The 26,854-nt window shown below is 42.7% G+C and overlaps 1 protein-coding gene across 2 annotated transcripts in view; it reads right to left on the minus strand.

Annotated features, from left to right (window-relative positions):
- Positions 1 to 26,854, minus strand: part of LOC139755981 (acyl-coenzyme A thioesterase 1-like) — a 101,193-nt gene that overhangs the window by 44,891 nt on the left and 29,448 nt on the right. For both annotated transcript variants that reach the window (XM_071674853.1, XM_071674851.1), the window contains exon 4: positions 11,608 to 11,767. In XM_071674853.1, coding sequence (XP_071530954.1) covers positions 11,608 to 11,767 — 160 coding nt within the window. The remainder of the gene's footprint in view (positions 1 to 11,607; positions 11,768 to 26,854) is intronic.

Raw genomic sequence — 26,854 nt, forward strand, 5'->3', positions numbered from 1 at the left:
GCCTTTTTCTCCCCTTCCATAGCTTTTCTAATCTCACTCGTTTACCATGCATTTCCCCTATTATTCTTACATCCTATGACCTTGTATCTAACTACTAATCTGCAACCTACAACACCTCATTCAAATATGATTGCATCATTACATTTACTGCACTTCCACCTAAACTTTTGGTCACCCTTCTTTCAGACTTCTCATTGCATTTTTTCTGATTCACCTCCTGGCTCACCAACACTTTCATCTCTCCATTCTTCCTTACACCATATCTCCACTTCTCCCAGATCCTCACCCACACAAGAAAAGCAAAATGTTCAGTCTCCAGAGAATCCTCTCAAATCTAGCATCCAGCACAACCCTTCTTAATCTTTAATTTACTGCATCAGAGTCAATCAAACACTTTTGTTCTTCTCTTCCACCAATTCTCATCCACATAAACCTAAGCTGAAAAAAGGTGTTTGCAAGGAATAAACCTCTCTTAGCATGGACATCTACTACACAAGCCCTATACCCTTGATAAAAATTTTCATTGCTTCTAGCACCTTTTCTCCCACACCATATATTCTTAAGACCTTCCACAAAGCATCTGTATCAACCCTATCATATGCTTTCTCCAGATCCATAAATGTCGAATACAAATTCATGCTTTTCTAGGTATTTCTCACACACATAATTCAAAGCAAAAACCTAATTCACATATCCTTAACCACTTCTGAAACCACACTGCTTCCCCATAATCTGATGCTCTGAACATGCTTTCACTCTCTCAATCTATACTTTTCCATACAACTTACCAGGTATACTCAACCAACTTATACCTCTGTACTCTGGACACTTACCTTTATACCCTTTGCCTTTAAACAGTGGCACTATACATGTATTCCACCCGTCCTCAGGCACCTCACCATGATCCATACATACACTAAAATCCTTACCAACCAATCAACAACAACAGTCATCCCTTTTCTTAATAAATTCAACTGCAGTACCACCACTCCAGCCTCCTTGCCACATCTCACCTTATGCAAGGCTTTCACCACTTCTCTTTTCATCAACCCAATATCCAGGACTTTCTCATTTTGCATACCAACCCAACCACAAACACCCTACACCTGCTGCCACTATATGATTAAACATATTTACACAGTCCTTCTAAATACTCACTCAATCCTCTCCTCACTTCATCACTACCATTTGTCACTTCCCATTTTGCTCACTCAACCAATATTCCCATTTGCTCTCTTGTCTTTCATACATTGTTTACCTCCTTCCAAAACATCTTCATATCCTCCCTCAGGTTTGCTGATACTTGCTCACCCCAACTCTCATATGCCCACTTTTTCAATCTCTGCACCCTCTTTTTGACCTCCTACCACCTTTTCTTATACATTCTCCAATCATTTGCATTCCTTCCCTGTAGGTACTGCCCAAATACCTCTCTCTTCTCTCTTACTAGCTACTTTACTTCTACATCCCACCACTCACTACCCTTTTTAATCTGCCCACCTGCCATCTTTCACATGCCATATGCATCTCTTGCAGATGGTAGCACTACTTCCCTAAATACCTCCCATTCCTCATCCACTCCCATTGCTTCATCTACCCTCACCTTTTGTGGGGGCTGGAAACTGTCCCCTCCTTGTATTCCAATTTCTAAAAGGGGAAACAGAAGAAGGAGTCAAGTGGGAGTGCTCAACCTCCTTGAAGGCTCACATTGGGGTGTTCGATTGTGTGTGGATGTAACCAAGATGAGAAGAATATATCATTATACATAATCGCTGTTTCCCGCATCAGTGAGGTAGCACCAGGAGACAGATGAAGAAAGGCCCATCCACTCATATACACATGTATGTACATAAATGCCCACATATGCACATATACATACATATATATACACAGACATCACATACATACACATGTACATATTCATACTTGCTTGCCTTCATCCATTCCCATTGCTACCCTGCCCCACAGGAAAACAGTATCACCATTCCCTGCTTCAGCAAGGCAGTGTCAGGAATACAAACAAAAAGGCCACATTCATTCACACTCAGTCTCTAGCTGTCATGTGTAATGTACCGAAACCACAGCTCCCTATCCACATCTAGGTCCCACAAAGCTTTCCATGGTTTACCCCAGACACTTCACATACCCTGGTTCAGTCCACTGAACAGCATGTTGACCCCTGGTATACCACATTGTTCCAATTCACTCTATTCCTATTGCAGCTAGAGACGGAGTGTGAACGAATGTGGCCTTTGTTGTCTTTTCCTAGCGCTACCTCGCACACATGAGTGGGAGGGGGTTGTTATTTCATATGTGGTGAGGTGGCGATGGGAATGAATAAAGGCAGACAGTATGAATTATGTACATGTGTATATATGTATATGTCTGTGTGTGTATATATATGTATACGGTGAGATGTATAGGTATGTATATTTGTGTGTGTATATGTGTATGGGTATGTATATTTGCGTGTGGGGTCGTGTATGTATATACATGTGTATGGGGTTGGGTTGGGAGATTTCTTTCGTCTCTTTCCTTGCGCTACCTCGCAAACGCGGGAGAAAGCGACAAAGCAAAATGAATAAATAAATATAATATATATATATATATCTTTCTTTTCTTTCATACTATTCGCCATTTCCCACATTAGCGAGGTAGCGTTGAGAACAGAGGACTGGGCCCTTGAGGGAATATCCTCACCTGGGCCCCTTCTCTGTTCCCTCTTTTGGAAAATTAAAAAAAAAAGTGAGAGGGGAGGATTTCCAGCCCCCCGCTCCCTCCCCTTTTAGTCGCCTTCTACGACACGCAGGGAATACGTGGGAAGTATTCTTTCTCCCCTATCCCCAGGGATATATATATATATATATATATATATATATATATATATATATATATATATATATATATATATATATATTTATATATATATATATATATATATATATATATATATATATATATATATATATATATATATATATATATACTTTATTTATTTATTTATTTTGCTTTGTTGCTTTCTCCCGCGTTTGCGAGGTAGCGCAAGGAGACAGACGAAAGAAATGGCCCCACACACCCCCATACACATGTATATACATGCACGTCCACACACGCAAATATACATACCTATACATCTCAATGTACACATATATATACACACACAGACACATACATATATACACATGCACACAATTCACACTGCCTGCCTTTATTCATTCCCATCGCCACCTCGCCACACACGGAATACCATCCCCCTCCCCCCTCATGCGTGCGAGGTAGCGCTAGGAAAGGACAACAAAGGCCCCATTCGTTCACACTCAGTCTCTAGCTGTCATGCAATAATGCCCGAAACCACAGCTCCCTTTCCACATCCAAGCCCCACAAAACTTTCCATGGTTTACCCCAGACGCTTCATATGCCCTAATTCAATCCAATGACAGCACGTCAACCCCGGTATACCACATTGATCCAATTCACTCTATTTCTTGCCCACCTTTCACCCTCCTGCATGTTCAGGCCCCGATCACTCAAAATCTTTTTCACTCCATCTTTCCACCTCCAATTTAGCCTCCCACTTCTCCTCGTTCCCTCCACCTCCGACACATATATCCTCTAGGTCAATCTTTCCTCACTCATTCTCTCCATGTGCCCAAACCATTTCAAAACACCCTCTTCTGCTCTCTCAACCACGCTCTTTTTATTTCCACACATCTCTCTTACCCTTACATTACTTACTCGATCAAACCACCTCACACCACACATTGTCCTCAAACATCTCATTTCCAGCACATCCACCCTCCTGCGCACAACTCTATCCATAGCCCACGCCTCGCAACCATACAACATTGTTGGAACCACTATTCCTTCAAACATACCCATTTTTGCTTTCTGAGATAATGTTCTCGACTTCCACACATTCTTCAAGGCTCCCAGGATTTTCGCCCCCTCCCCCACCCTATGATTCACTTCCACTTCCATGGTTCCATCCGCTGATCCACTCCCAGATATATAAAACACTTTACTTCCTCCAGTTTTTCTCCATTCAAACTTACCTCCCAATTGAAAGAAGTTTGCAGCAGGGGTGCGTGATGTCTCCATGGTTGTTTAATTTGCTTTCGGATGGGGTTGTCAGGGAGGTGAGTGCAAGAGTTTTGGAAAGAGGGGTAAGTATGCATTGTGTTGTGGATGAGAGAGTTTGGGAAGTGAGTCAGTTGTTGTTCGCTGATGATACAGCGCTGGCGGCTGATTCATGTGAGAAACTGCAGAAGCTGGTGACAGAGTTTGGTAAAGTGTGTGAAAGAAGAAAGTTGAGAGTAAATGTGAATAAGAGCAAGGTTATTAGGTACAGTAGGGTTGAGGGTCAAGTCAATTGGAAGGTAAGTTTGAATGGAGAAAAACTGGAGGAAGTAAAGTGTTTAAGATATCTGGGAGTGGATCGGGGAGCGGATGGAACCATGGAAGGAGAAGTGAATCATAGGGAGGGGAAGGGGGCAAAAATCCTGGGAGCCTTGAAGAATGTGTGGAAGTCGAGAACATTATCTCAGAAAGCAAAAATGGGTATGTTTGAAGGAATAGTGGTTCCAACAATGTTGTATGGTTATGAGGCATGGGCTATGGATAGAGTTGTGTGGAGGAGGGTGGATGTGCTGGAAATGAGGTGTTTGAGGACAATATGCGGTGTGAGGTGGTTTGATCGAGTAAGTAATATAAGGGTAAGAGAGATGTGTGGTAATAAAAAGAGTGTGGTTGAGTAAGCAGAAGAGGGTGTTTTGAAATAGTTTGGTCACATGGAGAGAAGGAGTGAGGAGAGATTGACCAAGAGGATATGTGTGTCAGAGGTGGAGGGAACGAGGAGAAGTGGGAGACCAAATTGGAGGTGGAAAGATGGAGTGAAAAAGATTTTGAGTGATTGGGGCCTGAACATGCAGGAGGGTGAAAGGCGGGCAAGGAATAGAGTGAATTGGAACAATGTGGTATACCGGGGTCGACGTGCTGTCAATGGATTGAACCAGGGCATGTGAAGCGTCTGGGGTAAACCATGGAAAGTTCTGTGGGGCCTGGATGTGGAAAGGGAGCTGTGGTTTTGGTGCATTATTACATGACAGCTAGAGACTAAGTGTGAATGAATGTGGCCTTTGTTGTCTTTTCCTAGCGCTATCTCGCACACATGCGGGGGGAGGGGGTTGTTATTTCATGTGTGGTGGGGTGGCAATGAGAATGAATAAAAGCAGACAGTATGGATTATATACATGTGTATATATGTATATGTCTGTGTGTGTATATATATGTATACGTTGAGATGTATTGGTATGTATATGTGCATGTGTGGACAAGTATGTATATCCATGTGTATGTGGGTGGGTTGGGCCATTCTTTCCTCTGTTTCCTTGTGCTACCTTGCTGGCGTGGGAGACGGCGAGAAGCAAAATATAATATATAACATAAATATATAATATATATATATATATATATATATATATATATATATATATATATAAATATATATATATTATATTTTTCTTTATTATACTTTGTCGCTGTCTCCCGCGTTTGCGAGGTAGCGCAAGGAAACAGACGAAAGAAATGGCCTAACCCACCCCCATACACATGTATATACATACGTCCACACACGCAAATATACATACCTACACAGCTTTCCATGGTTTACCCCAGACGCTTCACATGCCTTGATTCAATCCACTGACAGCACGTCAACCCCGGTATACCACATCGCTCCAATTCACTCTATTCCTTGCCCTCCTTTCACCCTCCTGCATGTTCAGGCCCCGATCACACAAAATCTTTTTCACTCCATCTTTCCACCTCCAATATGGTCTCCCTCTTCTCCTCGTTCCCTCCACCTCCGACACATATATCCTCTTGGTCAATCTTTCCTCACTCATTCTCTCCATGTGCCCAAACCACTTCAAAACACCCTCTTCTGCTCTCTCAACCACGCTCTTTTTATTTCCACACATCTCTCTTACCCTTACGTTACTCACTCGATCAAACCACCTCACACCACACATTGTCCTCAAACATCTCATTTCCAGCACATCCATCCTCCTGCGCACAACTCTATCCATAGCCCACGCCTCGCAACCATACAACATTGTTGGAACCACTATTCCTCAAACATACCCATTTTTGCTTTCCGAGATAATGTTCTCGACTTCCACACATTCTTCAAGGCCCCCAGAATTTTCGCCCCCTCCCCCACCCTATGATCCACTTCCGCTTCCATGGTTCCATCCGCTGACAGATCCACTCCCAGATATCTAAAACACTTCACTTCCTCCACTTTTTCTCCATTCAAACTCACCTCCCAATTGACTTGACCCTCAACCCTACTGTACCTAAGAACCTTGCTCTTATTCACATTTACTCTTAACTTTCTTCTTCCACACACTTTTCCAAACTCAGTCACCAGCTTCTGCAGTTTCTCACATGAATCAGCCACCAGCGCTGTATCATCAGCGAACAACAACTGACTCACTTCCCAAGCTCTCTCATCCCCAACAGACTTCATACTTGCCCCTCTTTCCAAAACTCTTGCATTTACCTCCCTAACAACCCCATCCATAAACGAATTAAACAACCATGGAGACATCACACACCCCTGCCACAAACCTACATTCACTGAGAACCAATCACTTTCCTCTCTTCCTACACGTACACATGCCTTACATCCTCGATAAAAACTTTTCACTGCTTCTAACAACTTTCCTCCCACACCATATATTCTTAATACCTTCCACAGAGCATCTCTATCAACTCTATCATATGCCTTCTCCAGATCCGTAAATGCTACATACAAATCCATTTGCTTTTCTAAGTATTTCTCACATACATTCTTCAAAGCAAACACCTGATCCACACATCCTCTACCACTTCTGAAACCACACTGCTCTTCCCCGATCTGATGCTCTGTACATGCCTTTTTTTTTTTTTTTTTTTTTTGCTTTGTCGCTGTCTCCCGCGTTTGCGAGGTAGCACAAGGAAACAGATGAAAGAAATGGCCCAACCCACCCCCATACACATGTATATACATACGTCCACACACGCAAATATACATACCTACACAGCTTTCCATGGTTTACCCCAGACGCTTCACATGCCCTGATTCAATCCACTGACAGGCACGTCAACCCCGGTATACCACATCGCTCCAAATCACTCTATTCCTTGCCCTCCTTTCACCCTCCTGCATGTTCAGGCCCCGATCACACAAAATCTTTTTCACTCCATCTTTCCACCTCCAATTTGGTCTCCCTCTTCTCCTCGTTCCCTCCACCTCCAACACATATATTCACTTGGTCAATCTTTCCTCACTCATTCTCTCCATGTGCCCAAACCATTTCAAAACACCCTCTTCTGCTCTCTCAACCACGCTCTTTTTATTTCCACACATCTCTCTTACCCTTACGTTACTTACTCGATCAAACCACCTCACACCACATATTGTCCTCAAACATCTCATTTCCAGCACATCCATCCTCCTGCGCACAACTCCATCCATAGCCCACGCCTCGCAACCATACAACATTGTTGGAACCACTATTCCTTCAAACATACCCATTTTTGCTTTCCGAGATAATGTTCTCGACTTCCACACATTCTTCAAGGCTCCCAGAATTTTCGCCCCCTCCCCCATCCTATGATCCACTTCCGCTTCCATGGTTCCATCCGCTGCCAGATCCACTCCCAGATATCTAAAACACTTCACTTCCTCCAGTTTTTCTCCATTCAAACTCACCTCCCAATTGACTTGACCCTCAACCCTACTGTACCTAATAACCTTGCTCTTATTCACATTCACTCTTAACTTTCTTCTTTCACACACTTTACCAAACTCAGTCACCAGCTTCTGCAGTTTCTCACATGAATCAGCCACCAGCGCTGTATCATCAGCGAACAACAACTGACTCACTTCCCAAGCTCTCTCATCCCCAACAGACTTCATACTTGCCCCTCTTTCCAAAACTCTTGCATTCACCTCCCTAACAACCCCATCCATAAACAAATAAAACAACCATGGAGACATCACACACCCCTGCCGCAAACCTACATTCACTGAGAACCAATCACTTTCCTCTCTTCCTACACGTACACATGCCTTACATCCTCGATAAAAACTTTTCACTGCTTCTAACAACTTGCCTCCCACACCATATATTCTTATATATATATATATATATATATATATATATATATATATATATATATATATATATATATATATATATATATTTTTTTTTTTTTTTTTTTTTTTTTTTTTTATACTTTGTCGCTGTCTCCCGCGTTTGCGAGGTAGCGCAAGGAAACAGACGAAAGAAATGGCCCAACCCCCCCCCCCATACACATGTACATACACACGTCCACACACGCAATATACATACCTACACAGCTTTCCATGGTTCACCCCAGACGCCTCACATGCCTGATTCAATCCACTGACAGCACGTCAACCCCTGTATACCACATCGCTCCAATTCACTCTATTCCTTGCCCTCCTTTCACCCTCCTGCATGTTCAGGCCCCGATCACACAAAATCTTTTTCACTCCATCTTTCCACCTCCAATTTGGTCTCCCTCTTCTCCTCGTTCCCTCCACCTCCGACACATATATCCTCTTGGTCAATCTTTCCTCACTCATTCTCTCCATGTGCCCAAACCATTTCAAAACACCCTCTTCTGCTCTCTCAACCACGCTCTTTTTATTTCCACACATCTCTCTTACCCTTACGTTACTTACTCGATCAAACCACCTCACACCACACATTTTCCTCAAACATCTCATTTCCAGCACATCCATCCTCCTGCGCACATCTCTATCCATAGCCCACTCCTCGCAACCATACAACATTGTTGGTACCACTATTCCTTCAAACATACCCATTTTTGCTTTCCGAGATAATGTTCTCGACTTCCACACATTTTTCAAGGCTCCCAAAATTTTCGCCCCCTCCCCCACCCTATGATCCACTTCCGCTTCCATGGTTCCATCCGCTGACAGATCCACTCCCAGATATCTAAAACACTTCACTTCCTCCAGTTTTTCTCCATTCAAACTCACCTCCCAATTGACTTGACCCTCAACCCTACTGTACCTAATAACCTTGCTCTTATTCACATTTACTCTAAACTTTCTTCTTCCACACACTTTACCAAACTCAGTCACCAGCTTCTGCAGTTTCTCACATGAATCAGCCACCAGCGCTGTATCATCAGCGAACAACAACTGACTCACTTCCCAGCTCTCTCATCCCCAACAGACTTCATACTTGCCCCTCTTTCCAGGACTCTTGCATTCACCTCCCTAACAACCCCATCCATAAACAGATTAAACAACCATGGAGACATCACACACCCCTGCCAGCAAACCTACATTCACTGAGAACCAATCACTTTCCTCTCTTCCTACACGTACACATGCCTTACATCCTCGATAAAAACTTTTCACTGCTTCTAACAACTTGCCTCCCACACCATATATTCTTAATACCTTCCACAGAGCATCTCTATCAACTCTATCATATGCCTTCTCCAGATCCATAAATGCTACATACAAATCCATTTGCTTTTCTAAGTATTTCTCACATACATTCTTCAAAGCAAACACCTGATCCACACATCCTCTACCACTTCTGAAACCGCACTGCTCTTCCCCAATCTGATGCTCTGTACATGCCTTCACCCTCTCAATCAATACCCTCCCATATAATTTACCAGGAATACTCAACAAACTTATACCTCTGTAATTTGAGCACTCACTCTTATCCCCTTTGCCTTTGTACAATGGCACTATGCACGCATTCCGCCAATCCTCAGGCACCTCACCATGAGTCATACATACATTAAATAACCTTACCAACCAGTCAACAATACAGTCACCCCCTTTTTTAATAAATTCCACTGCAATACCATCCAAACCTGCTGCCTTGCCGGCTTTCATCTTCCGCAAAGCTTTTACTACCTCTTCTCTGTTTACCAAATCATTTTCCCTAACCCTCTCACTTTGCACACCACCTCGACCAAAACACCCTATATCTGCCACTCTGTCATCAGACACATTCAACAAACCTTCAAAATACTCATTCCATCTCCTTCTCACATCACCGCTACTTGTTATCACCTCCCCATTTACGCCCTTCACTGAAGTTCCCATTTGCTCCCTTGTCTTACGCACCCTATTTACCTCCTTCCAGAACATCTTTTTATTCTCCCTAAAATTTACTGATAGTCTCTCACCCCAACTCTCATTTGCCCTTTCTTTCACCTCTTGCACCTTTCTCTTGACCTCCTGTATATATATATATATATATATATATATTCTTTTTTTTTTTTTTCATACTATTCGCCATTTCCCGCAATAGCGAGGTAGCGTTAAGAACAGAGGACTGGGCCTTTGAGGGAATATCCTCACCTGGACCTCTTCTCTGTTCCTTCTTTTGGAAAATTAAAAAAAAAAGAAAAAAAAAAAAAATGATAGGGGAGGATTTCCAGCCCCCCGCTCCCTTCCCTTTTAGTCGCCTTCTACGACATGCAGGGAATACGTGGGAAGTATTCTTTCTCCCCTATCCCCAGGGAATATATATATATATATATATATATATATATATATATATATATATATATATATATATATATATATATGTTTCTTTTCATACTATTTGCCATTTCCCGTATTCGTGAGGTAGTGTTAAGAACAGAGGACTGAGCTTTTGAGGGAATATCCTTACTTGGCCCCCTCTTCGTTCCTTCTTTAGGAAAACTAAAATCGAGAGGGGAGGATTTGCAGCCCCCCGCTCCCTTCCCTTTATTTGCCTTCTACAACACACAGGGATTACATGGGAAGTATTCTTTCTCCCCTATCGCCAGGGATGTATACATATATTCCCATCCACATCTGCATCTGCGGATCTCTGATTTCAGACAACCGATAATCTCTACTCTGAACATGACTCACATGGTGAAACACACTACAAAAAAATATTTCAATCTGTTAAACATGTAAAAGAAGCGAAAAGGAAAAGAAAGAATGAATTAGATGTCCACTACCTGTACACAAACCTGGACTACATGGTCCTTGACATATGATACACTTCATGGGAGCACAGAACCCTACCATGTGTTCTCCAACACAAACAGTAGCAACAGTTCAGGTATACTGCATTTAATTTGTTCAAGTAAATATCCAATTTAAGTTAAAAATAGAGAAATATAAGCAAAATGAAGACACGCTATAAAGTGTTCCAGAAGTAAATACACAGAAGGAATAAATAAATTGGGTGTGTTTGCTGTATCTGATTTAAGCTCATTACCTAATTCTTGTTCCCTCAGAGGAGACGACAGTGAACAGTAGTTAATGCAAAGTGGTCCTTTCCTTAAGAAGACATAAGACCTACCCACATGTTATAAAAAGTTTGTTTATAATTTTCTAAAAGATTAACGAATACTTATTTCCTTTGCACACTGACTGACTCCTATAGGGGAAACAATAAAATCAAACCGATAATGTCACAATTATAATGTACGTCATTGTCTTCAAACCCATTCTCAGTTTAATCTTGGATGTAAATGAAGCAAAATTTATGCAGTACTCACAATACTTGGGTTTTGCACATCCCTTTTGAAGAAGCGTGTATATCTGTATTCCTCAGGTGCTGGCAAGAGACTACCTATGAGTCCCATTGGGAAGATGCCCTTGTAGTGGCCTCCTAAGGACTCCATTGTAGCTAGGTCCACCTGTCCACTTTCATTTGCTCTGTTAGCAGAAGAAGAAGCCACATTAGGATAAATGATATACACTACCTTTTTTCTCCAGTCATAATTACCCTACCAGATTCAGTTCTACAAACATTTACATCTAACTGCAGAAACGTATGTTTTGAAGCATGAAAAACTCTTTCTCTTCAGGCTGGTGTCCATAAACAATGAGAGATATCTCAGACTTCTGGAAGTTAGAAACCTATTAAAACCCGATCTTACTGGTGAGGCATAGATATTTAATGGTATGACTTGGTCTAGGTCCACACTCTGACCAATAAACAACATCCACTCTCTCAAGGATGATATTACTGATCCCAGGATGTCAATCTGATGTGGGTCACTGTTGATTAGAGAAAGGGGTTTCAAAATAAAGAAGGAAGGATAAGAAACAACTGGGAAAATGCTACCATGAGTCATACATACATTAAATAACCTTACCAACCAGTCAACAATACAGTCACCCCCTTTTTTAATAAATTCCACTGCAATACAATCCAAACCTGCTGTCTTGCCGGCTTTCATCTTCCGCAAAGCTTTCACTACCTCTTCTCTGTTTACCAAATCATTTTCCCTAACCCTCTCACTTTGCACACCACCTCGACCAAAACACCCTATATCTGCCACTCTATCATCAAACACATTCAACAAACCTTAAAAATACTCACTCCATCTCCTTCTCACATCACCACTACTTGTTATCACCTCCCCATTTGCGCCCTTCACTGAAGTTCCCATTTGCTCCCTTGTCTTACGCACTTTATTTACCTCCTTCCAGAACATCTTTTTATTCTCCCTAAAATTTAATGATACTTTCTCACCCCAACTCTCATTTGCCCTTTTTTTCACCTCTTGCACCTTTCTCTTGACCTCCTGTCTCTTTCTTTTATACATCTCCCACTCAATTGCATTTTTTCCCTGCAAAAATCGTCCAAATGCCTCTCTCTTCTCTTTCACTAATACTCTTACTTCTTCATCCCACCACTCACTACCCTTTCTAATCAACCCACCTCCCACTCTTCTCATGCCACAAGCATCTTTTGCGCAATCCATCACTGATTCCCTAAATACATCCCATTCCTCCCCCACTCCCCTTACTTCCATTGTTCTCACCTTTTTCCATTCTGTACTCAGTCTCTCCTGGTACTTCCTCACACAGGTCTCCTTCCCAAGCTCACTTACTCTCACCACCCTCTTCACCCCAACATTCACTCTTCTTTTCTGAAAACCCATACAAATCTTCACCTTAGCCTCCACAAGATAATGATCAGACATCCCTCCAGTTGCACCTCTCAGCACATTAACATCCAAAAGTCTCTCTTTCGCACACCTGTCAATTAACACGTAATCCAATAACGCTCTCTGGCCATCTCTCCTACTTACATAAGTATACTTATGTATATCTCGCTTTTTAAACCAGGTATTCCCAATCATCAGTCCTTTTTCAGCACATAAATCTACAAGCTCTTCACCATTTCCATTTACAACACTGAACACCCCATGTATACCAATTATTCCCTCAACTGCCACATTACTCACCTTTGCATTCAAATCACTCAACACTATAACCTGGTCTCGTGCATCAAAACCACTAACACACTCATTCAGCTGCTCCCAAAACACTTGCCTCTCATGATCTTTCTTCTCATGCCCAGGTGCATATGCACCAATAATCACCCATCTCTCTCCATCAACTTTCAGTTTTACCCATATTAATCGAGAATCTACTTTCTTACATTCTATCACATACTTCCACAACTCCTGTTTCAGGAGTACTGCTACTCCTTCCCTTGCTCTTGTCCTCTCACTAACCCCTGACTTTACTCCCAAGACATTCCCAAACCACTCTTCCCTTTACCCTTGAGCTTCGTTTCACTCAGAGCCAAAACATCCAGGTTCCTTTCCTCAAACATACTACCTATCTCTCCTTTTTTCACATCTTGGTTACATCCACACACATTTAGGCACCCCAATCTGAGCCTTCGAGGTGGATGAGCACTCCCCGCGTGACTCCTTCTTCTGTTTCCCATTTTAGAAAGTTAAAAAAATACAAGGAGGGGAGGATTTCTGGCCCCCCGCTCCCGATATATATATATATATATATATATATATATATATTATCCCTGGGGATAGGGGAGAAAGAATACTTCCCATGTATTCCCTGCGTGTCGTAGAAGGCGACTAAAAGGGGAGGGAGTGGGGGCCTGGAAATCCTCCCCTCTCATTATATATATATATATTATCCCTGGGGATAGGGGAGAAAGAATACTTCCCACGTATTCCCTGCGTGTCGTAGAAGGCGACTAAAAGGGGAGGGAGCGGGGGCCTGGAAATCCTCCCCTCTCATTATTTTTCTTTTTTTTTTTTTAATTCTCCAAAAGAAGGAACAGAGAAAGGGGCCAGGTGAGGATTTCCCTCAAAGGCCCAGTTCTCTGTTCTTAACGCTACCTCGCTAATGCGGGAAATGGCGAATAGTTTGAAAGAGAAAAAAGATATATGTATATATATATATATATATATATATATATATATATATATATATATATATATATATATATATATTTTTTTTTTTTTTTTTTTTTTTTATACTTTGTCGCTGTCTCCCGCGTTTGCGAGGTAGCGCAAGGAAACAGACGAAAGAAATGGCCCAACCCCCCCCCCCCATACACATGTACATACACACGTCCACACACGCAAATATACATACCTACACAGCTTTCCATGGTTTACCCCAGACGCTTCACATGCCTTGATTCAATCCACTGACAGCACGTCAACCCCTGTATACCACATCGCTCCAATTCACTCTATTCCTTGCCCTCCTTTCACCCTCCTGCATGTTCAGGCCCCGATCACACAAAATCTTTTTCACTCCATCTTTCCACCTCCAATTTGGTCTCCCTCTTCTCCTCGTTCCCTCCACCTCCGACACATATATCCTCTTGGTCAATCTTTCCTCACTCATTCTCTCCATGTGCCCAAACCATTTCAAAACACCCTCTTCTGCTCTCTCAACCACGCTCTTTTTATTTCCACACATCTCTCTTACCCTTACGTTACTTACTCGATCAAACCACCTCACACCACACATTGTCCTCAAACATCTCATTTCCAGCACATCCATCCTCCTGCGCACAACTCTATCCATAGCCCACGCCTCGCAACCATACAACATTGTTGGAACCACTATTCCTTCAAACATACCCATTTTTGCTTTCCGAGATAATGTTCTCGACTTCCACACATTTTTCAAGGCTCCCAAAATTTTCGCCCCCTCCCCCACCCTATGATCCACTTCCGCTTCCATGGTTCCATCCGCTGACAGATCCACTCCCAGATATCTAAAACACTTCACTTCCTCCAGTTTTTCTCCATTCAAACTCACCTCCCAATTGACTTGACCCTCAACCCTACTGTACCTAATAACCTTGCTCTTATTCACATTTACTCTTAACTTTCTTCTTCCACACACTTTACCAAACTCAGTCACCAGCTTCTGCAGTTTCTCACATGAATCAGCCACCAGCGCTGTATCATCAGCGAACAACAACTGACTCACTTCCCAAGCTCTCTCATCCCCAACAGACTTCATACTTGCCCCTCTTTCCAGGACTCTTGCATTTACCTCCCTAACAACCCCATCCATAAACAAATTAAACAACCATGGAGACATCACACACCCCTGCCGCAAACCTACATTCACTGAGAACCAATCACTTTCCTCTCTTCCTACACGTACACATGCCTTACATCCTCGATAAAAACTTTTCACTGCTTCTATATATATATATATATATATATATATATATATATATATATATATATATATATATATATATATAAAAGAAAGAGACAGGAGGTCAAGAGAAAGGTGCAAGAGGTGAAAAAAAGGGCAAATGAGAGTTGGGGTGAGAGACTATCAGTAAATTTTAGGGAGAATAAAAAGATGTTCTGGAAGGAGGTAAATAGGGTGCGTAAGACAAGGGAGCAAATGGGAACTTCAGTGAAGGGCGTAAATGGGGAGGTGATAACAAGTAGCGGTGATGTGAGAAGGAGATGGAATGAGTATTTTGAAGGTTTGTTGAATGTGTCTGATGACAGAGTGGCAGATATAGGGTGTTTTGGTCGAGGTGGTGTGCAAAGTGAGAGGGTTAGGGAAAATGATTTGGTAAACAGAGAAGAGGTAGTAAAAGCTTTGCGGAAGATGAAAGCCGGCAAGGCAGCAGGTTTGGATGGTATTGCAGTGGAATTTATTAAAAAAGGGGGTGACTGTATTGTTGACTGGTTGGTAAGGTTATTTAATGTATGTATGACTCATGGTGAGGTGCCTGAGGATTGGCGGAATGCGTGCATAGTGCCATTGTACAAAGGCAAAGGGGATAAGAGTGAGTGCTCAAATTACAGAGGTATAAGTTTGTTGAGTATTCCTGGTAAATTATATGGGAGGGTATTGATTGAGAGGGTGAAAGCATGTACAGAGCATCAGATTGGGGAAGAGCAGTGCGGTTTCAGAAGTGGTAGAGGATGTGTGGATCAGGTGTTTGCTTTGAAGAATGTATGTGAGAAATACTTAGAAAAGCAAATGGATTTGTATGTAGCATTTATGGATCTGGAGAAGGCATATGATAGAGTTGATAGAGATGCTCTGTGGAAGGTATTAAGAATATATGGTGTGGGAGGCAAGTTGTTAGAAGCAGTGAAAAGTTTTTATCGAGGATGTAAGGCATGTGTACGTGTAGGAAGAGAGGAAAGTGATTGGTTCTCAGTGAATGTAGGTTTGCGGCAGGGGTGTGTGATGTCTCCATGGTTGTTTAATTTGTTTATGGATGGGGTTGTTAGGGAGGTAAATGCAAGAGTCCTGGAAAGAGGGGCAAGTATGAAGTCTGTTGGGGATGAGAGAGCTTGGGAAGTGAGTCAGTTGTTGTTCGCTGATGATACAGCACTGGTGGCTGATTCATGTGAGAAACTGCAGAAGCTGGTGACTGAGTTTGGTAAAGTGTGTGGAAGAAGAAAGTTAAGAGTAAATGGGAATAAGAGCAAGGTTATTAGGTACAGTAGGGGTGAGGGTCAAGTCAATTGGGAGGTGAGTTTGAATGGAGAAAAACTGGAGGAAGTGAAGTGTTTTAGATATCTGGGAGTGGATCTGTCAGCGGATGGAACCATGGAAGCGGAAGTGGATCATAGGGTGGGGGAGGGGGCGAAAATTTTGGGAGCCTTGAAAAATGTGTGGAAGTCGAGAACATTATCTCGGAAAGCAAAAATGGGTATGTTTGAAGGAATAGTGGTTCCAACAATGTTGTATGGTTGCGAGGCGTGGGCTATGGATAGAGATGTGCGCAGGAGGATGGATGTGCTGGAAATGAGATGTTTGAGGACAATGTGTGGTGTGAGGTGGTTTGATCGAGTAAGTAACGTAAGGGTAAGAGAGATGTGTGGAAATAAAAAGAGCGTGGTTGAGAGAGCAGAAGAGGGTGTTTTGAAATGGTTTGGGCACATGGAGAGAATGAGTGAGGAAAGATTGACCAAGAGGATATATGTGTCGGAGGTGGAGGGAACGAGGAGAAGAGGGAGACCAAATTGGAGGTGGAAAGATGGAGTGAAAAAGATTTTGTGTGATCGGGGCCTGAACATGCAGGAGGGTGAAAGGAGGGCAAGGAATAGAGTGAATTGGAGCCATGTGGTATACAGGGGTTGACGTGCTGTCAGTGGATTGAATCAAGGCATGTGAAGCGTCTGGGGTAAACCATGGAAAGCTGTGTAGGTATGTATATTTGCGTGTGTGGACGTGTGTATGTACATGTGTATGGGGGGGGGGTTGGGCCATTTCTTTCGTCTGTTTCCTTGCGCTACCTCGCAAACGCGGGAGACAGCGACAAAGTATAAAAAAAAAAAAAAAAAAAAATATATATATATTACTTATTTTTTTTTATTATACTTTGTCGCTGTCTCCCGCGTTTGCGAGGTAGCGCAAGGAAACAGACGAAAGAAATGGCCCAACCCCCCCCCATACACATGTATATACATACGTCCACACACGCAAATATACATACCTACACAGCTTTCCATGGTTTACCCCAGACGCTTCACATGCCTTGATTTAATCCACTGACAGCACGTCAACCCCGGTATACCACATCGCTCCAATTCACTCTATTCCTTGCCCTCCTTTCACCCTCCTGCATGTTCAGGCCCCGATCACACAAAATCTTTTTCACTCCATCTTTCCACCTCCAATTTGGTCTCCCTCTTCTCCTCGTTCCCTCCACCTCCGACACATATATCCTCTTGGTCAATCTTTCCTCACTCATTCTCTCCATGTGCCCAAACCACTTCAAAACACCCTCTTCTGCTCTCTCAACCACGCTCTTTTTATTTCCACAAATCTCTCTTACCCTTACGTTACTCACTCGATCAAACCACCTCACACCACACATTGTCCTCAAACATCTCATTTCCAGCACATCCATCCTCCTGCGCACAGGTGAGGTGCCTGAGGATTGGCGGAATGCGTGCATAGTGCCATTGTACAAAGGCAAAGGGGATAAGAGTGAGTGCTCAAATTACAGAGGTATAAGTTTGTTGAGTATTCCTGGTAAATTATATGGGAGGGTATTGATTGAGAGGGTGAAGGCATGTACAGAGCATCAGATTGGGGAAGAGCAGTGTGGTTTCAGAAGTGGTAGAGGATGTGTGGATCAGGTGTTTGCTTTGAAGAATGTATGTGAGAAATACTTAGAAAAGCAAATGGATTTGTATGTAGCATTTATGGATCTGGAGAAGGCAAATGATAGAGTTGATAGAGATGCTCTGTGGAAGGTATTAAGAATTTATGGTGTGGGAGGAAAGTTGTTAGAAGCAGTGAAAAGTTTTTATCGAGGATGTAAGGCATGTGTACGTGTAGGAAGAGAGGAAAGTGATTGGTTCTCAGTGAATGTAGGTTTGCGGCAGGGGTGTGTGATGTCTCCATGGTTGTTTAATTTGTTTATGGATGGGGTTGTTAGGGAGGTAAATGCAAGAGTTTTGGAAAGAGGGGCAAGTATGAAGTCTGTTGTGGATGAGAGAGCTTGGGAAGTGAGTCAGTTGTTGTTTGCTGATGATACAGCGCTGGTGGCTGATTCATGTGAGAAGCTGCAGAAGCTGGTGACTGAGTTTGGTAAAGTGTGTGGAAGAAGAAAGTTAAGAGTAAATGTGAATAAGAGCAAGGTTATTAGGTACAGTAGGGTTGAGGGTCAAGTCAATTGGGAGGTGAGTTTGAATGGAGAAAAACTGGAGGAAGTGAAGTGTTTTAGATATCTGGGAGTGGATCTGGCAGCGGATGGAACCATGGAAGCGGAAGTGGATCATAGGGTGGGGGAGGGGGCGAAAATTCTGGGGGCCTTGAAGAATGTGTGGAAGTCGAGAACATTATCTCGGAAAGCAAAAATGGGTATGTTTGAAGGAATAGTGGTTCCAACAATGTTGTATGGTTGCGAGGCATGGGCTATGGATGGAGTTGTGCGCAGGAGGATGGATGTGCTGGAAATGAGATGTTTGAGGACAATATGTGGGGTGAGGTGGTTTGATCGAGTAAGTAACGTAAGGGTAAGAGAGATGTGTGGAAATAAAAAGAGCGTGGTTGAGAGAGCAGAAGAGGGTGTTTTGAAGTGGTTTGGGCACATGGAGAGAATGAGTGAGGAAAGATTGACCAAGAGGATATATGTGTAGGAGGTGGAGGGAACGAGGAGAAAAGGGAGACCAAATTGGAGGTGGAAAGATGGAGTGAAAAAGATTTTGTGTGATCGGGGCCTGAACATGCAGGAGGGTGAAAGGAGGGCAAGGAATAGAGTGAATTGGAGCGATGTGGTATACCGGGGTTGACGTGCTGTCAGTGGATTAAATCAAGGCATGTGAAGCGTCTGGGGTAAACCATGGAAAGCTGTGTAGGTATGTATATTTGCGTGTGTGGACGTATGTATATACATGTGTATGGGGGGGGGTTGGGCCATTTCTTTCGTCTGTTTCCTGGCGCTACCTCGCAAACGCGGGAGACAGCGACAAAGTATGATAAAAAAAATAAATAATATATATATATATATATATATATATATATATATATATATATATATATATATATATATATATATATATATATCTTTTTTCTCTTTCAAACTATTCGCCATTTCCCGCATTAGCGAGGTAGCGTTAAGAACAGAGAACTGGGCCTTTGAGGGAAATCCTCACCTGGCCCCTTTCTCTGTTCCTTCTTTTGGAGAATTAAAAAAAAAAAAAGAAAAATAATGAGAGGGGAGGATTTCCAGGCCCCCGCTCCCTCCCCTTTTAGTCGCCTTCTACGACACGCAGGGAATATGTGGGAAGTATTCTTTCTCCCCTATCCCCAGGGATAATATATATATATATATAATGAGAGGGGAGGATTTCCAGGCCCCCACTCCCTCCCCTTTTAGTCGCCTTCTACGACACGCAGGGAATACATGGGAAGTATTCTTTCTCCCCTATCCCCAGGGATAATATATATATATATATATATATATATATATATATATATATATATATATATATATATATATATATATATATATATATCGGGAGCGGGGGGCCAGAAATCCTCCCCTCCTTGTATTTTTTTAACTTTCTAAAATGGGAAACAGAAGAAGGAGTCACGCGGGGAGTGCTCATCCTCCTCGAAGGCTCAGAGTGGGGTGCCTAAATGTGTGTGGATGTAACCAAGATGTGAAAAAAGGAGAGATAGGTAGTATGTTTGAGGAAAGGAACCTGGATGTTTTGGCTCTGAGTGAAACGAAGCTCAAGGGTAAAGGGAAGAGTGGTTTGGGAATGTCTTGGGAGTAAAGTCAGGGGTTAGTGAGAGGACAAGAGCAAGGGAAGGAGTAGCAGTACTCCTGAAACAGGAGTTGTGGAAGTGTGATAGAATGTAAGAAAGTAAATTCTCGATTAATATGGGTAAAACTGAAAGTTGATGGAGAGAGATGGGTGATTATTGGTGCATATGCACCTGGGCATGAGAAGAAAGATCATGAGAGGCAAGTGTTTTGGGAGCAGCTGAATGAGTGTGTTAGTGGTTTTGATGCACGAGACCGGGTTATAGTGTTGGGTGATTTGAATGCAAAGGTGAGTAATGTGGCAGTTGAGGGAATAATTGGTATACATGGGGTGTTCAGTGTTGTAAATGCAAATGGTGAAGAGCTTGTAGATTTATGTGCTGAAAAAGGACTGATGATTGGGAATACCTGGTTTAAAAAGCGAGATATACATAAGTATACTTATGTAAGTAGGAGAGATGGCCAGAGAGCGTTATTGGATTACGTGTTAATTGACAGGCGTGCGAAAGAGAGACTTTTGGATGTTAATGTGCTGAGAGGTGCAACTGGAGGGATGTCTGATCATTATCTTGTGGAGGCTAAGGTGAAGATTTGTATGGGTTTCCAGAAAAGAAGAGTGAATGTTGGGGTGAAGAGGGTGGTGAGAGTAAGTGAGCTTGGGAAGGAGACTTGTGTGAGGAAGTACCAGGAGAGACTGAGTACAGAATGGAAAAAGGTGAGAACAATGGAAGTAAGGGGAGTGGGGGAGGAATGGGATGTATTTAGGGAATCAGTGATGGATTGCGCAAAAGATGCTTGTGGCATGAGAAGAGTGGGAGGTGGGTTGATTAGAAAGGGTAGTGAGTGGTAGGATGAAGAAGTAAGAGTATTAGTGAAAGAGAAGAGAGAGGCATTTGGACGATTTTTGCAGGGAAAAAATGAAATTGAGTGGGAGACGTATAAAAGAAAGAGACAGGAGGTCAAGAGAAAGGTGCAAGAGGTGAAAAAAAGGGCAAATGAGAGTTGGGGTGAGAGAGTATCATTAAGTTTCAGGGAGAATAAAAAGATGTTCTGGAAGGAGGTAAATAAAGTGCATAAGACAAGGGAGCAAATGGGAACTTCAGTGAAGGGCGCAAATGGGGAGGTGATAACAAGTAGTGGTGATGTGAGAAGGAGATGGAGTGAGTATTTTGAAGGTTTGTTGAATGTGTTTGATGATAGAGTGGCAGATATAGGGTGTTTTGGTCGAGGTGGTGTGCAAAGTGCGAGGGTTAGGGAAAATGATTTGGTAAACAGAGAAGAGGTAGTAAAAGCTTTGTGGAAGATGAAAGCCGGCAAGGCAGCAGGTTTGGATGGTATTGCAGTGGAATTTATTAAAAAAGGGGGTGACTGTATTGTTGACTGGTTGGTAAGGTTATTTAATGTATGTATGACTCATGGTGAGGTGCCTGAGGATTGGCGGAATGCGTGCATAGTGCCATTGTACAAAGGCAAAGGGGATAAGAGTGAGTGCTCAAATTACAGAGGTATAAGTTTGTTGAGTATTCCTGGCAAATTGTATGGGAGGGTATTGATTGAGAGGGTGAAGGCATGTACAGAGCATCAGATTGGGGAAGAGCAGTGTGGTTTCAGAAGTGGTAGAGGATGTGTGGATCAGGTGTTTGCTTTGAAGAATGTATGTGAGAAATACTTAGAAAAGCAAATGGATTGTATGTAGCATTTATGGATCTGGAGAAGGCATATGATAGAGTTGATAGAGATGCTCTGTGGAAGGTATTAAGAATATATGGTGTGGGAGGCAAGTTGTTAGAAGCAGTGAAAAGTTTTTATCGAGGATGTAAGGCATGTGTACGTGTAGGAAGAGAGGAAAGTGATTGGTTCTCAGTGAATGTAGGTTTGCGGCAGGGGTGTGTGATGTCTCCATGGTTGTTTAATTTGTTTATGGATGGGGTTGTTAGGGAGGTGAATGCAAGAGTTTTGGAAAGAGGGGCAAGGATGAAGTCTGTTGGGGATGAGAGAGCTTGGGAAGTGAGTCAGTTGTTGTTCGCTGATGATACAGCGCTGGTGGCTGATTCACGTGAGAAACTGCAGAAGCTGGTGACTGAGTTTGGTAAAGTGTGTGAAAGAAGAAAGGTAAGAGTAAATGTGAATAAGAGCAAGGTTATTAGGTACAGTAGGGTTGAGGGTCAAGTCAATTGGAAGGTGAGTTTGAATGGAGAAAAACTGGAGGAAGTGAAGTGTTTTAGATATCTGGGAGTGGATCTGGCAGCGGATGGAAACATGGAAGCGGAAGTGGATCATAGGGTGGGGGAGGGGGCGAAAATTCTGGGAGCCTTGAAGAATGTGTGGAAGTCGAGAACATTATCTCTGGAAAGCAAAAATGGGTATGTTTGAAGGAATAGTGGTTCCAACAATGTTGTATGGTTGCGAGGCGTGGACTATGGATAGAGTTGTGTGCAGGAGGGTGGATGTGCTGGAAATGAGATGTTTGAGGACAATGTGTGGTGTGAGGTGGTTTGATCGAGTAAGTAACGTAAGGGTAAGAGAGATGTGTGGAAATAAAAAGAGCGTGGTTGAGAGAGCAGAAGAGGGTGTTTTGAAATGGTTTGGTCACATGGAGAGAATGAGTGAGGAAAGATTGACGAAGAGGATATATGTGTCGGAGGTGGAGGGAACGAGGAGAAGAGGGAGACCAAATTGGAGGTGGAAAGATGGAGTGAAAAAGATTTTGTGTGATCGGGGCCTGAACATGCAGGAGGGTGAAAGGAGGGCAAGGAATAGAGTGAATTGGAGCGATGTGGTATACCGGGGTTGACGTGCTGTCAGTGGATTGAATCAAGGCATGTGAAGCGTCTGGAGTAAACCATGGAAAGCTGTGTAGGTATGTATATTTGCGTGTGTGGACGTATGTATATACATGTGTATGGGGGTGGGTTGGGCCATTTCTTTCGTCTGTTTCCTTGTGCTACCTCGCAAACGTGGGAGACAGCGACAAAGGAAAAAAAAAAAAAAAAAAAAAAATATATATATATATATATATATATATATATATATATATATATATATATATATATATATATATATATATATATATATATTATTTATTTATTTATTATACTTTGTCGCTGTCTCCCATGTTTGCGAGGTAGCGCAAGGAAACAGACGAAAGAAATGGCCCAACCCCCCCCCATACACATGTATATACATACGTCCACACACGCAAATATACATACCTACACAGCTTTCCATGGTTTACCCCAGACGCTTCACATGCCTTGATTCAATCCACTGACAGCACGTCAACCCCTGTATACCACATCGCTCCAATTCACTCTATTCCTTTCCCTCCTTTCACCCTCCTGCATGTTCAGGCCCCGATCACACAAAATCTTTTTCACTCCATCTTTCCACCTCCAATTTGGTCTCCCTCTTCTTGTTCCCTCCACCTCCGACACATATATCCTCTTGGTCAATCTTTCCTCACTCATCCTCTCCATATGCCCAAACCACTTCAAAACACCCTCTTCTGCTCTCTCAACCATGCTCTTTTTATTTCCACACATCTCTCTTACCCTTATGTTACTCACTCGATCAAACCACCTCACACCACACATTGTCCTCAAACATCTCATTTCCAGCACATCCATCCTCCTGCGCACAACTCTATCCATAGCTCACGCCTCGCAACCATACAAAATTGTTGGAACCACTATTCCTTCAAACATACCCATTTTTGCTTTCCGAGATAATGTTCTCGACTTCCACACATTCTTCAAGGCCCCGATTTTCGCCCCCTCCCCCACCCTATGATCCACTTCCGCTTCCATGGTTCCATCCGCTGCCAGATCCACTCCCAGATATCTAAAACACTTCACTTCCTCCAGTTTTTCTCCATTCAAACTCACCTCCCAATTGACTTGACCCTCAACCCTACTGTACCTAATAACCTTGCTCTTATTCACATTTACTCTTAACTTTCTTCTTCCACACACTTTTCCAAACTCAGTCACCAGCTTCTGCAGTTTCTCACATGAATCAGCCACCAGCGCTGTATCATCAGCGAACAACAACTGACTCACTTCCCAAGCTCTCTCATCCCCAACAGACTTCATACTTGCCCCTCTTTCCTAGACTCTTGCATTTACCTCCCTAACAACCCCATCCATAAACAAATTAAACAACCATGGAGACATCACACACCCCTGCCGCAAACCTACATTCACTGAGAACCAATCACTTTCCTCTCTTCCATTCACGTACACATGCCTTACATCCTCGATAAAAACTTTTCACTGCTTCTAACAACTTTCCTCCCACACCATATATTCTTAATACCTTCCACAGAGCATCTCTATCAACTCTATCATATGTCTTCTCCAGATCCATAAATGCTACATACAAATCCATTTGCTTTTCTAAGTATTTCTCACATACATTCTTCAAAGCAAACACCTGATCCACACATCCTCTACCACTTCTGAAACCACACTGCTCTTCCCCAATCTGATGCTCTGTACACGCCTTCACCCTCTCAATCAATACCCTCCCATATAATTTACCAGGAATACTCAACAAACTTATACCTCTGTAATTTGAGCACTCACTCTTATCCCCTTTGCCTTTGTACAATGGCACTATGCACGCATTCCGCCAATCCTCAGGCACCTCACCATGAGTCATACATACATTAAATAACCTTACCAACCAGTCAACAATACAGTCACCCCCTTTTTTAATAAATTCCACTGCAATACCATCCAAACCTGCTGCCTTGCCGGCTTTCATCTTCCGCAAAGCTTTCACTACCTCTTCTCTGTTTACCAAATCATTTTCCCTAACCCTCTCACTTTGCACACCACCTCGACCAAAACACCCTATATCTGCCACTCTATCATCAAACACATTCAACAAACCTTAAAAATACTCACTCCATCTCCTTCTCACATCACCACTACTTGTTATCACCTCCCCATTTGCGCCCTTCACTGAAGTTCCCATTTGCTCCCTTGTCTTACGCACTTTATTTACCTCCTTCCAGAACATCTTTTTATTCTCCCTAAAATTTGATGATACTCTCTCACCCCAACTCTCATTTGCCCTTTTTTTCACCTCTTGCACCTTTCTCTTGACCTCCTGTCTCTTTCTTTTATACATCTCCCACTCAATTGCATTTTTTCCCTGCAAAAATCGTCCAAATGCCTCTCTCTTCTCTTTCACTAATACTCTTACTTCTTCATCCCACCACTCACTCCCCTTTCTAATCAACCCACCTCCCACTCTTCTCATGCCACAAGCATCTTTTGCGCAATCCATCACTGATTCCCTAAATACATCCCATTCCTCCCCCACTCCCCTTACTTCCATTGTTCTCACCTTTTTCCATTCTGTACTCAGTCTCTCCTGGTACTTCCTCACACAGGTCTCCTTCTCAAGCTCACTTACTCTCACCACCCTCTTCACCCCAACATTCACTCTTCTTTTCTGAAAACCCATACAAATCTTCACCTTAGCCTCCACAAGATAATGATCAGACATCCCTCCAGTTGCACCTCTCAGCACATTAACATCCAAAAGTCTCTCTTTCGCACGCCTGTCAATTAACACGTAATCCAATATATATATATATATATATATATCTTTTTCTTTTGTAGGTAAGTGTGAATGGAGAAAAACTGGAGGAAGTAAAGTGTTTTAGATATCTGGGAATGGATCTGGCAGCAGATGGAACTATGGAAGCGGAAGTGAATCATAGGGTGGGGGAGGGGAGGAAAATTTTGGGAGCCTTGAAGAATGTTTGGAAGTCGAGAACATTATCTCGGAAAGCAAAAATGGGTATGTTTGAAGGATTAGTGGTCCCAACAATGCTGTATGGTTGTGAGGCGTGGGCTATGGATAGAGTTGTGTGGAGGAGGGTGGATGTGCTGGAAATGAGATGTTTGAGGACAATATGTGGTGTGAGGTTGTTTGATCAAGTAATTAATGTAAGGGTAAGAGAGATGTGTGGAAATAAAAAGAGTATGGTTGAGAGAGCAGAAGAGGGTGTTTTGAAATGGTCTGGTCACATGGAGAGAATGAGTGAGGAAAGATTGACCAAGAGGATATATGTGTCAGAGGTGGAGGGAACGAGGAGAAGTGGGAGACCAAATTGGAGGTGGAAAGATGGAGTGAAAAAGATTTTGAGTGATTGGGACTTGAACATGCAGCAGAGTGAAAGGTGTGCAAGGAATAGAGTGAATTGGAATGATGTGGTATACCGGGGTCGACGTGCT

Source organism: Panulirus ornatus, chromosome 20 (genome assembly GCF_036320965.1).
Source record: "Panulirus ornatus isolate Po-2019 chromosome 20, ASM3632096v1, whole genome shotgun sequence".
Lineage (NCBI taxonomy): Eukaryota > Metazoa > Arthropoda > Malacostraca > Decapoda > Palinuridae > Panulirus > Panulirus ornatus.